This window comes from Pecten maximus, chromosome 6, assembly GCF_902652985.1.
Source record: "Pecten maximus chromosome 6, xPecMax1.1, whole genome shotgun sequence".
Taxonomy (NCBI): domain Eukaryota; kingdom Metazoa; phylum Mollusca; class Bivalvia; order Pectinida; family Pectinidae; genus Pecten; species Pecten maximus.
The window spans coordinates 15,606,965-15,620,211 of record NC_047020.1 but is presented as its reverse complement, the minus strand read 5'-3'; the positions used below and the strand labels follow the sequence as shown (position 1 = coordinate 15,620,211).

Below are 13,247 nucleotides of genomic sequence, written 5' to 3'. Positions count from 1 at the left end.
CCTCTATTATTGTCTATGTACCTCAATAGTCCTTTATGATCCCTCATGGTCCTCTATTGTTGTCTATGGACCTCAATGATCCTTTATGATCCCTCATGGTCCTCTTTTGTTGTCTATGGACCTCAATGGTGCCTTTATGATCCCTCATGGTCCTCTATTGTTGTCTATGGACCTCAATGATCCTTTATGATCCCTCATGGTCCTCTTTTGTTGTCTATGGACCTCAATGATCCTTTATGATCCCTCATGGTCCTCTTTTGTTGTCTATGGACCTCAATGGTGCCTTTATGATCCCTCATGATCCTCTATTGTTGTCTATGGACCTCAATGGTGCCTTTATGATCCCTCATGGTCCTCTATTGTTGTCTATGTACCTCAACAGCCCTTTATGATCCCCCATGGTCCTCTATTATTGTCTATGGACCTCAACGACCCTTTATGATCCCCCATGATCCTCTATTGTTGTCTATGGACCTCAATGGTCCTTTATGATCCCCCATGATCATCTATTTTAGTTGAAGACACAATAATCAAGCTCCCTCTGTCAGCCTGTTTGTTTCAGGTAGCAGTGTACAGTAAAAATGCCCAATTCTGAAAAATATGGCACATGTTTTAGATATGTGAACATTGCCAGTTAACCCTACATATACTTCTAATAAAGTATATCTATTTGTAATATTTACAACATTTGCAATTTTAATACAGCTCTGAAGGATAAGCAAACATATTTTCTGTGATTTTTAGAGCTGTGAATACCATATTTGGTATGCAAATATCTTGATATTTGATATTTGACCCAAAATGACAATTCTTTACACAATTTTTTTTCCGAAACCTATTTGAAATTAAATATCTCTATCCTAAAGAAAGAATTAATCTTGTTTTGACATATGTTGTAAGTTAAGTTTTCCTGCTAGCTTACCTTTACTGTGGGCTTCCATTTTTCGCTGTAGGCAAAACTAAATTTCTTGTGTAAACACACTTTCGGAAAACCCGGAACCAATTTTTTAAGTTTTGTTTTAACAAATGTGAAGACTGTATGTACTACTTCATACTGAATATACCAATTATAGTGTACATTTATTTTTTTCATTTTTTATGCATATCATATTACAGGAGTTATTTGCTTAACAAAAAAATCGCCCATGGCCAGGCTGTCCTACTGTAGTGTGCTACCTTAATATTCACAGATGTCGGATATGTCATCATCATCTGACAGTGACAGTGAACTGAACAATAGTGACTTAAACCTTGGGTTTACATCAGGTAAGTTTATAAAGAAAACAGTGGATTTGTTATATTTTAGATTTTAAAGAGAGAAATATCTGTTTTTATATAAATGTATAGTGTTCTGAATCTATACATGTATCATGTTAAAATTTAATTGATAGTTCAAACATTGTGTTTGTGTATAGGTGGCATCAGTGTTGTACATACACCCGTGGGAATTATTTCCATGTTACACGCAATAAATGTTCCCTGTTAACAGGTGAGGAAGGTCCACCTGATGACACTTCAGGGGAGACAACTGTCACACTTCTTGTGGATGGTGTGTTGATCAGAGTTGTGAAAGGAAACATCGCCAAGGAAACTGTATGATATGGATTTTCTTTGATTCATGATGAGAAGAAAATTTTCTGTAAAAACATTAATACTTTACTATCTGTGAAATTAGGGAAAGCATCATGTGGTTAGTTGAAGAATTGGACCGAGTATCAATAATCAATTTTGTCAGTTTTAAATTATGTTTGGTAAAGAGTCTTGATTCATCAGTTTTAATTGAATGAACTGATCTCATCAATTTAAATGGAATATTAACTTATTTTTTACAATTTTAATGGAATGAATCTAAATCATAAGTTTTGAATGTTTCATGTATCTTATTTGACAGGTGGATGTGATTGTAAATAGCACATCAACTGACCTTGACCTCACAAAAGGCACAGCTTCCAAGGTTCTGCTGAAGGAGGCTGGTGACAGTCTACAGACAGAATGTCGACAGAGCTATCCTGAAGGCATCACTGTTGGTGACTTAGCTGTAACAGGGGCGGGTAACCTATCGTGTGATTACATCTACCATGGGTCACTTGTCAAGTGGGGCACAAATAATGCAGCACAGGTACCTCAATATAAAAATGTTGCTTGTCAAATATTGGCTAATGATCCTCTTTGTCTGAACCATCCTGTATTCTTGCCAGGGCCATGACCTCTGATTGCTCAGTAATTTCATGATACTTTTTGGTGTTTTGGGTGAAATAATAAAAGTGTAAAATCTATTGAAAAAAAATTGTTATGTGAATTCTTATTAAATCAAACACTTTTTCAAGTTTACCTTTTCTTGAGTTTGAATTGCATGTGAAGCTTATTAGAATTAGAATTATAATACCCATTATAATTGTACATTATCTTATGGATAGGTACATATAGACTTTGTGACAAAGTGCCTTCAGACAGCCAGTGACAATGATCTGGAGTCTATTGCCATCCCTGGTCTCACCACAGGCTTCTTGACCTTCCCCAAGGACATTGCAGCCAAGAATGCATGTGAGTGTATCAGGAAGTTTGTCAAATCAAATCAAGACACATCCCTGAAAGACATCAGAATTGTTATCTACGAAAAAGACAAGGCAACGCTGAAGGTCAGTATTTGTCCCATCGGTAGAAAGTAAGAACTGTTTTCAAGGAAATATCTAGGAAAGATAATTTCTGAGTAGAAGAGTGAGTGTAGGTGATTCAAATTTAAAATGTCCAGGACGTTCAGGCCAAATAATCAGGAAATCTCTCAATTAACAAAATACCACCATGTAGGGTTCATTGATAATTCTACCATTTGTGCTTTGTAATCTCAGACAGAAAAATAAACTGTCCAGAATGAGGCTGTGCTAATTTATTTTTGTCCTGGGAGCCTCTGTATACAGAATACTTGGGTGATTAAACTCTCTCCTAATATTCTTACAAAAGTAATCATAAGCAACATTGATATTGTAAAACCATTAGAATGTGACATATTGTACATGCTGACTAAATGCCAGCCATTTCACTGTTTGGAATCCAAGGCCTTTGAGAGAATTTTCTTACCACTATAAAAATATAGATACATTTAGTTATGTTGGCAGCTCAACGAATAGTTTGATATGTCAATCTAACTGCATAGTGTAGATTGCAGAATTAAATTGAAAATTGAGAAAAAATGACTGGTCTCAGTTGAGATCAATTCATCAGAGCTATTAAGATATGTTCTCTGAACATGCAAGCTTATTGAATGATTTTAGCTGTTGGCAGACATGCTGATGTCTTTGATATTTCTATTGTTGTCAGACATGCTGATGTCTTCGATATTTCTAATATTGTCAGACATGCTGATGTCTTTGATATTTCTATTGTTGACAGACATGCTGATGTCTTTGATTTTTCTATTGTTGGCAGACATGCTGATGTCTTTGATTTTTCTATTGTTGTCAGACATGCTGATGTCTTTGATATTTCTATTGTTGTCAGACATAATGATGTCTTTGATATTTCTATTGTTGTCAGACATAATGATGTCTTTAATATTTCTATTGTTGGCAGACATGCTGATGTCTTTGATATTTCTATTGTTGTCAGACATAATGATGTCTTTAATATTTCTATTGTTGTCAGACATGCTGATGTCTTTGAATTTTCTATTGTTGTCAGACATGCTGATGTCTTTGATATTTCTATTGTTGTCAGACATGCTGATGTCTTTGATATTTCTATTGTTGTCAGACATGCTGATGTCTTTGATATTTCTATTGTTGTCAGACATGCTGATGTCTTTGATATTTCTATTGTTGACAGACATGCTGATGTCTTTGATTTTTCTATTGTCAGACATGCTGATGTCTTTGATATTTCTATTGTTGTCAGACATGCAGATGTCTTTGATTTTTCTATTGTTGGCAGACATGCTGATGTCTTTGATTTTTCTATTGTTGTCAGACATGCTGATGTCTTTGATATTTCTATTGTTGTCAGACATAATGATGTCTTTAATATTTCTATTGTTGTCAGACATGCTGATGTCTTTGAATTTTCTATTGTTGGCAGACATGCTGATGTCTTTTATTTTTCTATTGTTGTCAGACATGCTGATGTCTTTGATATTTCTATTGTTGTCAGACATAATGATGTCTTTAATATTTCTATTGTTGGCAGACATGCTGATGTCTTTGATATTTCTATTGTTGTCAGACATAATGATGTCTTTAATATTTCTATTGTTGTCAGACATGCTGATGTCTTTGAATATTTCTATTGTTGTCAGACATGCTGATGTCTTTGATTTTTCTATTGTTGTCAGACATGCTGATGTCTTTGATTTTTCTATTGTTGTCAGACATGCTGATGTCTTTGATATTTCTATTGTTGTCAGACATGCTGATGTCTTTAATATTTCTATTGTTGTCAGACATGCTGATGTCTTTAATATTTCTATTGTTGTCAGACATGCTGATGTCTTTGATATTTCTATTGTTGTCAGACATGCTGATGTCTTTGATATTTCTATTGTTGTCAGACATGCTGATGTCTTTGATATTTCTATTGTTGTCAGACATGCTGATGTCTTTGATATTTCTATTGTTGACAGACATGCTGATGTCTTTGATATTTCTATTGTTGTCAGACATGCTGATGTCTTTGATATTTCTATTGTTGTCAGACATGCTGATGTCTTTGATATTTCTATTGTTGTCAGACATGCAGATGTCTTTGATTTTTCTATTGTTGGCAGACATAATGATGTCTTTAATATTTCTATTGTTGTCAGACATAATGATGTCTTTAATATTTCTATTGTTGTCAGACATGCTGATGTCTTTGATATTTCTATTGTTGTCAGACATGCAGATGTCTTTGATTTTTCTATTGTTGGCAGACTTGCTGATGTCTTTGATTTTTCTATTGTTGTCAGACATGCTGATGTCTTTGATATTTCTATTGTTGGCAGACATGCTGATGTCTTTGATATTTCTATTGTTGTCAGACATGCTGATGTCTTTGATATTTCTATTGTTGTCAGACATGCTGATGTCTTTGATATTTCTATTGTTGTCAGACATGCTGATGTCTTTGAATTTTCTATTGTTGTCAGACATGCAGATGTCTTTGATATTTCTATTGTTGGCAGACATGCTGATGTCTTTGATATTTCTATTGTTGTCAGACATGCTGATGTCTTTGATATTTCTATTGTTGTCAGACATGCTGATGTCTTTGAATTTTCTATTGTTGTCAGACATGCAGATGTCTTTGATATTTCTATTGTTGTCAGACATGCTGATGTCTTTAATATTTCTATTGTAGGCTTTCAGCACTGAAGTGAAGACATGGAAAGACAGAATAGATCAATGTAAGTATCATTTATATATTGGAATCATAATATTAGATGCAAATTAGCATCATCACAATTTTGATGAAGTAGATCTAGAAATAGACTATATATTAGCATAATATTAATGGAATTTTTAACATGATGTAGCTAAGATTTGGGATGTATAAACATTTTTCTCTTTAATATTTGAAGGTATTTATTCCACACTGACTTTTATCAATATCATACAAAATTTATATACTATGATCTTATGTGAGTTTTCATTTCATATGAGATTTAATGAAACTATTACGCCTTAGAAGTTTTTATTTTTGCAAATTAAGCCTCGGCTGGCTTAAATTAAAATGTTGAAATTGCAAACCTTAGGGAGCAAAAATTAAAATGTTGAGATGACTCCATTTCAAAACATCTCAAATAAAATATGAGAACCAATTTAATGAGATATGAAACCCTCATAAAATACTTTCTCAGGCAAAAATGATTTCCAATCGAATGTCTGACCAACGTCCAAGTACAGCTTGTAATTAGTTATATACCCCCTGTGAGCACTTTTGCATATTGGATGAAATACATAGGGGAGATAGCTCCCCTTTTTACAGAATAATGTGCTGTATTATTTTTATTTTGATGGGAAATGAAGGTCATGTTTTTGTTCTTCCATAAGTTTTTTATTTATCATATCTAAATCAGTCACTACAAGATTTCATTCATAACAAGATATTTTTTTGCTGAAGATGTATAAATTTCCGTATTTTGGTGAAATAAAAATGCTTGTAGGTAAAGTTTCTCACCTAAACTAGGATTCCCCCTGTAACCAAATTTTACAGAGAGTTTTTTTCATACTTATTTGGAAATAATCACCTTTTTGAAAAATTGCATATTTTTTACCAAGAAGTTTCCTGTGTCATATCCCCCAAGATATTTTTTATCCAAATAAAACATTTTGACAGGTTTTAAAGTGAAATATCATATGAGCTACTCTACATTGATCATTATGATATGAGCTACTCTACATTGATCATTATGATATGAGCTAATCGACATTGATCATTATGATATGAGCTAATCAACATTGATCATTATGATATGAGCTACTCTAAATTGATCAACATCATATGAGCTACTCTAAATTGATCAACATCATATTAACTCCCCACAAGACATTATATACTCTATCCATGATAGACATCATGAACTTAGACTTGTTTTACTCTACATAAAATGTTGATTGTTGAAGGCTTATAATCCCAATAGTCTTTTGTCCAATTTAGTTGTACCAGTCCGAGATGTCTGCAACTCCACTGTCGGAGGAATGACTGTTCGTGTGGTGGTGGACAAAATGGAGGATCAGAAGGTAACCACAACTACAAGACGACACTTGCTTAGGAATTACAGAATTACACATCCTGGGATTTACACAGGGATAAAAATCAAAATATTTCCAGTCAATCACACAAATTGTAATCTATGTTTCAAAGTTTAGAGTTAAATTTGTGATGCATGCAGTAGCTAGCTGTCATATTCTACACTAAATATACATGTATAGTATGTTCTAAAGAGGTTACATGTATATAAGTATTCAGGACTTTCCAAATAAAAGTCTGTTTTAAATATTTATATCATCAGAGGTTTTATATATACTTTTTCTACCCCAATTGATATGAAAATAAATATTTACTAAATATTACTCTAAACTTTTGCAGCATTTTTATCTAAAATGCAAAATAGGAAAAGTAGTGAATGCTAGATTTCCTGTGTGAATTACATATGTGTACAAATTTGAAGTATTTATGGTATTGTATACAACATTGATCCTAGTAACGAGTTTGATATACCTGTATAATACTATATATTAAAGGTAGATGTGATAGTAAACAGTGCCAATAAAGAACTGAAGCTGGACAAGGGAACCTTGTCCAACACCCTAAACAGGGTGGCCGGCCCCGCCCTACAACAATCTTGCTCCACCCTGTATCCTAACGGTATTGAGCCCAAGGATGTGGCATTCACAGATGCTGGAAATCTCTCCTGTAAACAAGTTTACCATGTTTGTGTGTGTGACTTTGATCAAAGCAATGAAGATGCATCCTCAAAGGTAGAAAAATAATTTTTAAGTGTTTTTTTTTCGTGTAGAAATAACATACATGAAATCTATTGTAGAATACATTTGTGTATACAATAACATTGTTACCATGACTTACATACGTTTCATATAAAAACCTTACTAATGATGAAAATATGACCTTAAGTATGCTGGAATCAATTAATGAATTACATCAGATTAGAATTAGAAGTGAGGAATCATTAATTTTAAATACATATTAGTCTGGCTTTACAAATTTAATATACAATGCTTTAGACACAGTATGTCATTTTATCAATTATCTATTCATGAATATTTTTTACCAGACTGTATTTCTGAAAACCACTGAAATCCTGTGTTAAAAAATAATGTATATCAATTAACCTCAGTTTGATCATATAAGAAATTGAAAAATTGAAAAAAAAAATTCAAACTTATTTATCATGCAGCTGCTTCTGAAAATGATAACTTCCCAACTCAAATTGTTGACCATCATGCATATCAAGATTTTATATCACAAATATGTAACATATGTTTCAGGTGATCATTGACTTAGTGAGTAAGTGTCTAGATGAGATGCATTCTAAGGGATTTACTTCCATAGCCTTTCCAGCACTGGGAACTAGATATCGAAAATATCCTGCAAAACTGTCAGCCAAGGCGATGTTTGAGGGTTTCGAGAAGTTTTGGAGCAGTCAGAACTCCTCTACCATATCAGATGTCAGGATTGTTATCTATGGCAATGACCAGCACACTATCGGAAAAGTAATGTCATGATTTTAAATGTTTTTGACATTGGATCACTAAAATGTAAAAAATATCACTATTAGATTTCATATTGTGCAGTAAGCATTGGCTATAATTGTATAGGTTCAGGGAAGATGAATGGGTTATGAACCTTCATAGGAATTCTGACAAAAAAAATTGAAAGTGATCTAAATTGCAGTTAGCCAATCAATGTGATCTTGTTTATAATTGAGTATTTTAACTAAAAATGTGACACCAGTTTCATCAATATTCCTTAACTAACAAACTACAAAATTCTTATTATCTGAGATTTTCCCTTAATCTTTAATATGTGAAATTGGAAGTTAACACATTTCTCATAAGTTTAGGAATTTTTACTGTAGACATGTGTTTTACAGTTATATGTGATGAATTTCTCCAGGCATTTGAGAAGCAGGCTACCGGTGCTGTAACCACTGTGCCCCGTCCGCAGGTATCAGAATTCGCAAGAGGAACAAAACCATACTGTCTTGATATGTACGAGCAAAGTGTGCATCCACCAAGTTATTGGAGTCATTTTAAGTCATCAAAACCTGTGAAGAAATGGAAAGTGTCTCCCCCAAATGGGAAACTCCATTGCCTTGTGCCTGTCTCACAAGAGGAAAAGAAAGCGGTTGTGGATCTCATTGAAAGTACGTGGGAGGCAAACAAGATCGGACATGGACGTGATGCTGTGGGACTTATGGGGTTCACCTCACTTAAAGTTACAAACGTTCAGAGGCTGGAGAACATCGATTTGTTTGAGAAGTATGGAAATGCTAGAGCCCAACTGTTTCATAAGGCTGGTTCTATAGGGGTGTTTGATCATCTTGAGACAATTTCAGGCTCAAAGGGTGCCATTAAAACTGCCAACCTTATTGACCCAACGTTAAAGCGGGACACTTTTCCAGAGGTGAACGAGTTTTATTTCTTCCATGGAACCAAGCCAGACATCCTGGAATCAATAATGAAACAGGGATTAGACATCCGGATGTCTGGAGAAAGAGCCATGTTTGGTCAAGGAATGTACCTCGCTGAGAGTTCCACGAAGGCTGATCAATACACTGGTAGGGATTGATATCTCCACCATTTTATAGGTTGGGGACATAGAGTGTTACCCATGCATGAGTAGGGTTTAAAGGTCAAGTTCAACATTACTATTTATAAAAACTATTGTCAATCATATCAATTTGCATCTAATATTACTGAGAAATTTGAGAAAAATCGTATTGATTGAAAAACCTTCAATATTATTATATTATCAATTATAATCAAAGAATTTGACACACTTTTTTGATGTTAAGTGAAGAAGAAGAGATATAATTACCAGTAGATAAGTAAATATAAGAGCTAGGGTAACTCAGTAGATTGTACATACATGACCTCTCCAGGTATAACCAGGTGCTCACTTTAACATGAATGTGTGTGGTATTTTTCAGATGCCAAGGGAAACAGAAATCAGGATGAGAAGACAATGCTGCTAACACGAGTATGTCTGGGGAAGATATGTCTGTTGTCTCGGCCAGCTAACATAAAGAGACCGCCATGTTTTATCGCTGGGTGTAACAGTGACACTTGTAGCCACAGTGACCTGGAACGCTGTGACAGCGTCGTTGGGGACGGCACATGGCTGTTCAGGGAATTTGTACTGTACAGCCAGCACCAGAGCTACCCAGAATATGTCATAACATATACCAGGTTATAGACATCACAACATCAGGGCTACCCAGAATATGTCATAACATATACCAGGTTATAGACATCACAACATCAGGGCTACCCAGAATATGTCATAACATATACCAGGTTATAGACATCACGACATCAAGGCTACCCACGATATGTCGTAACATATACCAGGTTATAGACATCACGACATCAAGGCTACCCACGATATGTCGTAACATATACCAGTGTATAGACATCACGACATCAAGGCTACCCACGATATGTCGTAACATATACCAGGTTATAGACATCACAACATCAGGGCTACCCAGGATATGTCATAACATATACCAGGTTATAGACATCACAACATCAGGGCTACCCAGGATATGTCATAACATATACCAGGTTATAGACATCACGACATCAAGGTTACCCACGATATGTCGTAACATATACCAGGGTATAGACATCACAACATCAGGGCTACCCAGGATACGTCGTAACATATACCAGGTTATAGACATCACAACATCAGGGCTACCCAGGATATGTCATAACATATACCAGGTTATAGACATCACGACATCAAGGTTACCCACGATATGTCATAACATATACCAGGGTATAGACATCACGACATCAGGGCTACCCAGGATATGTCATAACATATACCAGGTTATAGACATCACGACATCAAGGTTACCCACGATATGTCATAACATATACCAGGTTATAGACATCACGACATCAAGGTTACCCACGATATGTCATAACATATACCAGGGTATAGACATCACAACATCAGGGCTACCCAGGATACGTCGTAACATATACCAGGTTATAGACATCACGACATCAAGGCTACCCACGATATGTCGTAACATATACCAGGTTATAGACATCACGACATCAAGGTTACCCACGATATGTCGTAACATATACCAGGGTATAGACATTACGACATCAAGGCTACCCACGATATGTCATAACATATACCAGGGTATAGACATCACAACATCAGGGCTACCCAGGATACGTCGTAACATATACCAGGTTATAGACATCACGACATCAAGGCTACCCACGATATGTCGTAACATATACCAGGTTATAGACATCACGACATCAAGGCTACCCACGATATGTCGTAACATATACCAGGGTATAGACATTACGACATCAAGGCTACCCACGATATGTCGTAACATATACAGTGCATTCCGCTTAATCGGGTTGCCTATTTGCGGGGACTTTTTACCCGATTAACCGACTTACCCGATAAGCCGAAATGCTTGTCGCCATCTTGGATTTGGTCCGTAATGGTAGTCAGACTTGGGTCGATTTTGGATGAAAATATTTGCGTTATTATTGTTAATAAACGATGTTTTTGTTTGTGCTTTTACTGATGTCAAATTGTCAGATTACTATTACTAATTGTATAATCAAAGTACTGAAAGTACTGTAGGAGGCGTTAGTCAGATGTAAAAGGAGATATTTGAAATAAAGCAAGAATACAAATTAAACTGATATCAACATGACTAAACATTTCCACTTAAATGTGTCAAACCAACCGGACATAATGGTTTTCACAGTCCTGATGAATGTAATGGTTTAGACTGTTCCGATGTACATAATGGTTTTAACCATCTGAAAAGTTGCAAACCTACTTCTAAAAGAAGTTAAACATTTCTTATTTCAATCAAACCTTTACTTAAAAAGTCAAACATTTTAATTTTTTTCAAATCAACGTCTACTTAGGTACATGTCATTAACATTCATACTTTAAACCATCTTTTATACTTAAGTAGTTCAAAATTTGCATTTATGTGTTTAAAACAAACTTATATTTTATAGGCCTGGGTATTAGAAATGACGAAACAATAAGATATGCATTTCGATAAGTTAAGCAATACACGATATGTATTGAAAATACAGGGAGTGTCTGCTACTTTTTTGTTGAAAGTGTACAATGTCTTTCAATATCTTGTAAACAAAATTGTTTATTCCTTTCTATTTTGATCTTAGAATAATATCAAAATTAGATTGACAGCTTTTAAAAGTTATTACACTTTTTTTTAACAAAGACCTCATTTTTAAGGACAATTATTTCAAAATTAGATATCAATTCCATCTATTTTAATAGATCCAATGTCAATATTAACAATAAACTGTGATTTGTTGCTTTTTAATTTACCACCAAGATGTAGATAATAGCCTAGTAGCTATAGGTACTGTATATAAATATACAGCGTTTTACATGCAAAATATTGAAGAAAGCTTTCATATTTGATATCAATTCAATACGATTGTATAAGTCCCTTGGGGTGGGGAAAGAACCCTGTGCCTATTTTTACATCAGGATTGTGTAAAAATGTCAATTTAGCGAAATTGACCTATTTTGGTCCCATCCTTCAGCCCCCGGGAGGTTAACCCCAACATTCGTACAATTTTGAATACCCACCCCATAACCATGCTACCATACAAATGTAGGTTTTATACCAAATTGTGCAATTAATCCATGAAATGAAATTGACTTTGGGTACAACCCCATAGGGATTGCTACCACACCAATGTGAGTTATATCCATAACTTAGTTTCAGAGAAACCAATTGACCCCTTTTGACCCTGCCCCCCGGGGATCAACCCCACCATTTTTACAATTTTGAATCCCTACCCAAAAGGATGCTACCAGTCAAGTATGAGCTATATCGATTGCTTAGTTTCAAAGAAGAAGTTATTTATGTCAATTGAGCCAAATTGACCCCTTTTGAGCCAACAATTGAATTGCAGTTTAAGGATAATTTTTGATTTTGGCAAGAAAACATTCTTTAAAGGGCATGTCTGCATCATTTTTAATAATTTGCCCTTGAAACTTCGCACACACCTTCATAAGAGCCGGTTCTTTAAAATGTGAATGAAGGTCAAGGTCAGAGAGATAAACTCAATATTTGTAGCCAGTTACACATGTTACATGTATCTGTTTGCCAAATATCCAGCCTTCATGTGTATGTGCAGTTTTGGGTCATTTTTTCATTTTGGTAGGAATTTCTTTTTAAAAGTGCCATATCTGCGTCATTTTGATTATTTGACCTTGATACATTGCACACACCTTTAAAAGGGCCGATTCTTTAAAATGTGACCCAAATTAATAATTTTGAAAGAACTTTGAATTTTCTTCATCATTTGACCCCCGTGACCTTAAATGAAGGTCAAGGTCAAATATAAGTATAACATTTGTAGCCAGCCATACGTTATCGATGCGCCAATCATCAAGCCTGCATGTGTATATTATAGATAAAAGAGCAGAAACTTTTATTCTGCAATTTTGGATTATTTTTTAATTTTTGCTGGAGAAAATAGTTTTATGATTCT

The 13,247-nt window shown here is 34.7% G+C and overlaps 1 protein-coding gene across 1 annotated transcript in view; it reads left to right on the top strand.

Moving 5' to 3' along the window:
* LOC117330056 overlaps positions 1-13,247 on the top strand; it is a 50,712-nt gene that overhangs the window by 4,127 nt on the left and 33,338 nt on the right. The window contains exons 2-11 of the mRNA XM_033888275.1: positions 1,191-1,266; positions 1,490-1,593; positions 1,892-2,119; positions 2,418-2,639; positions 5,329-5,374; positions 6,628-6,710; positions 7,215-7,451; positions 7,980-8,204; positions 8,608-9,271; positions 9,644-9,906. Coding sequence (XP_033744166.1) covers positions 1,191-1,266; positions 1,490-1,593; positions 1,892-2,119; positions 2,418-2,639; positions 5,329-5,374; positions 6,628-6,710; positions 7,215-7,451; positions 7,980-8,204; positions 8,608-9,271; positions 9,644-9,906 — 2,148 coding nt within the window. The remainder of the gene's footprint in view (positions 1-1,190; positions 1,267-1,489; positions 1,594-1,891; positions 2,120-2,417; positions 2,640-5,328; positions 5,375-6,627; positions 6,711-7,214; positions 7,452-7,979; positions 8,205-8,607; positions 9,272-9,643; positions 9,907-13,247) is intronic.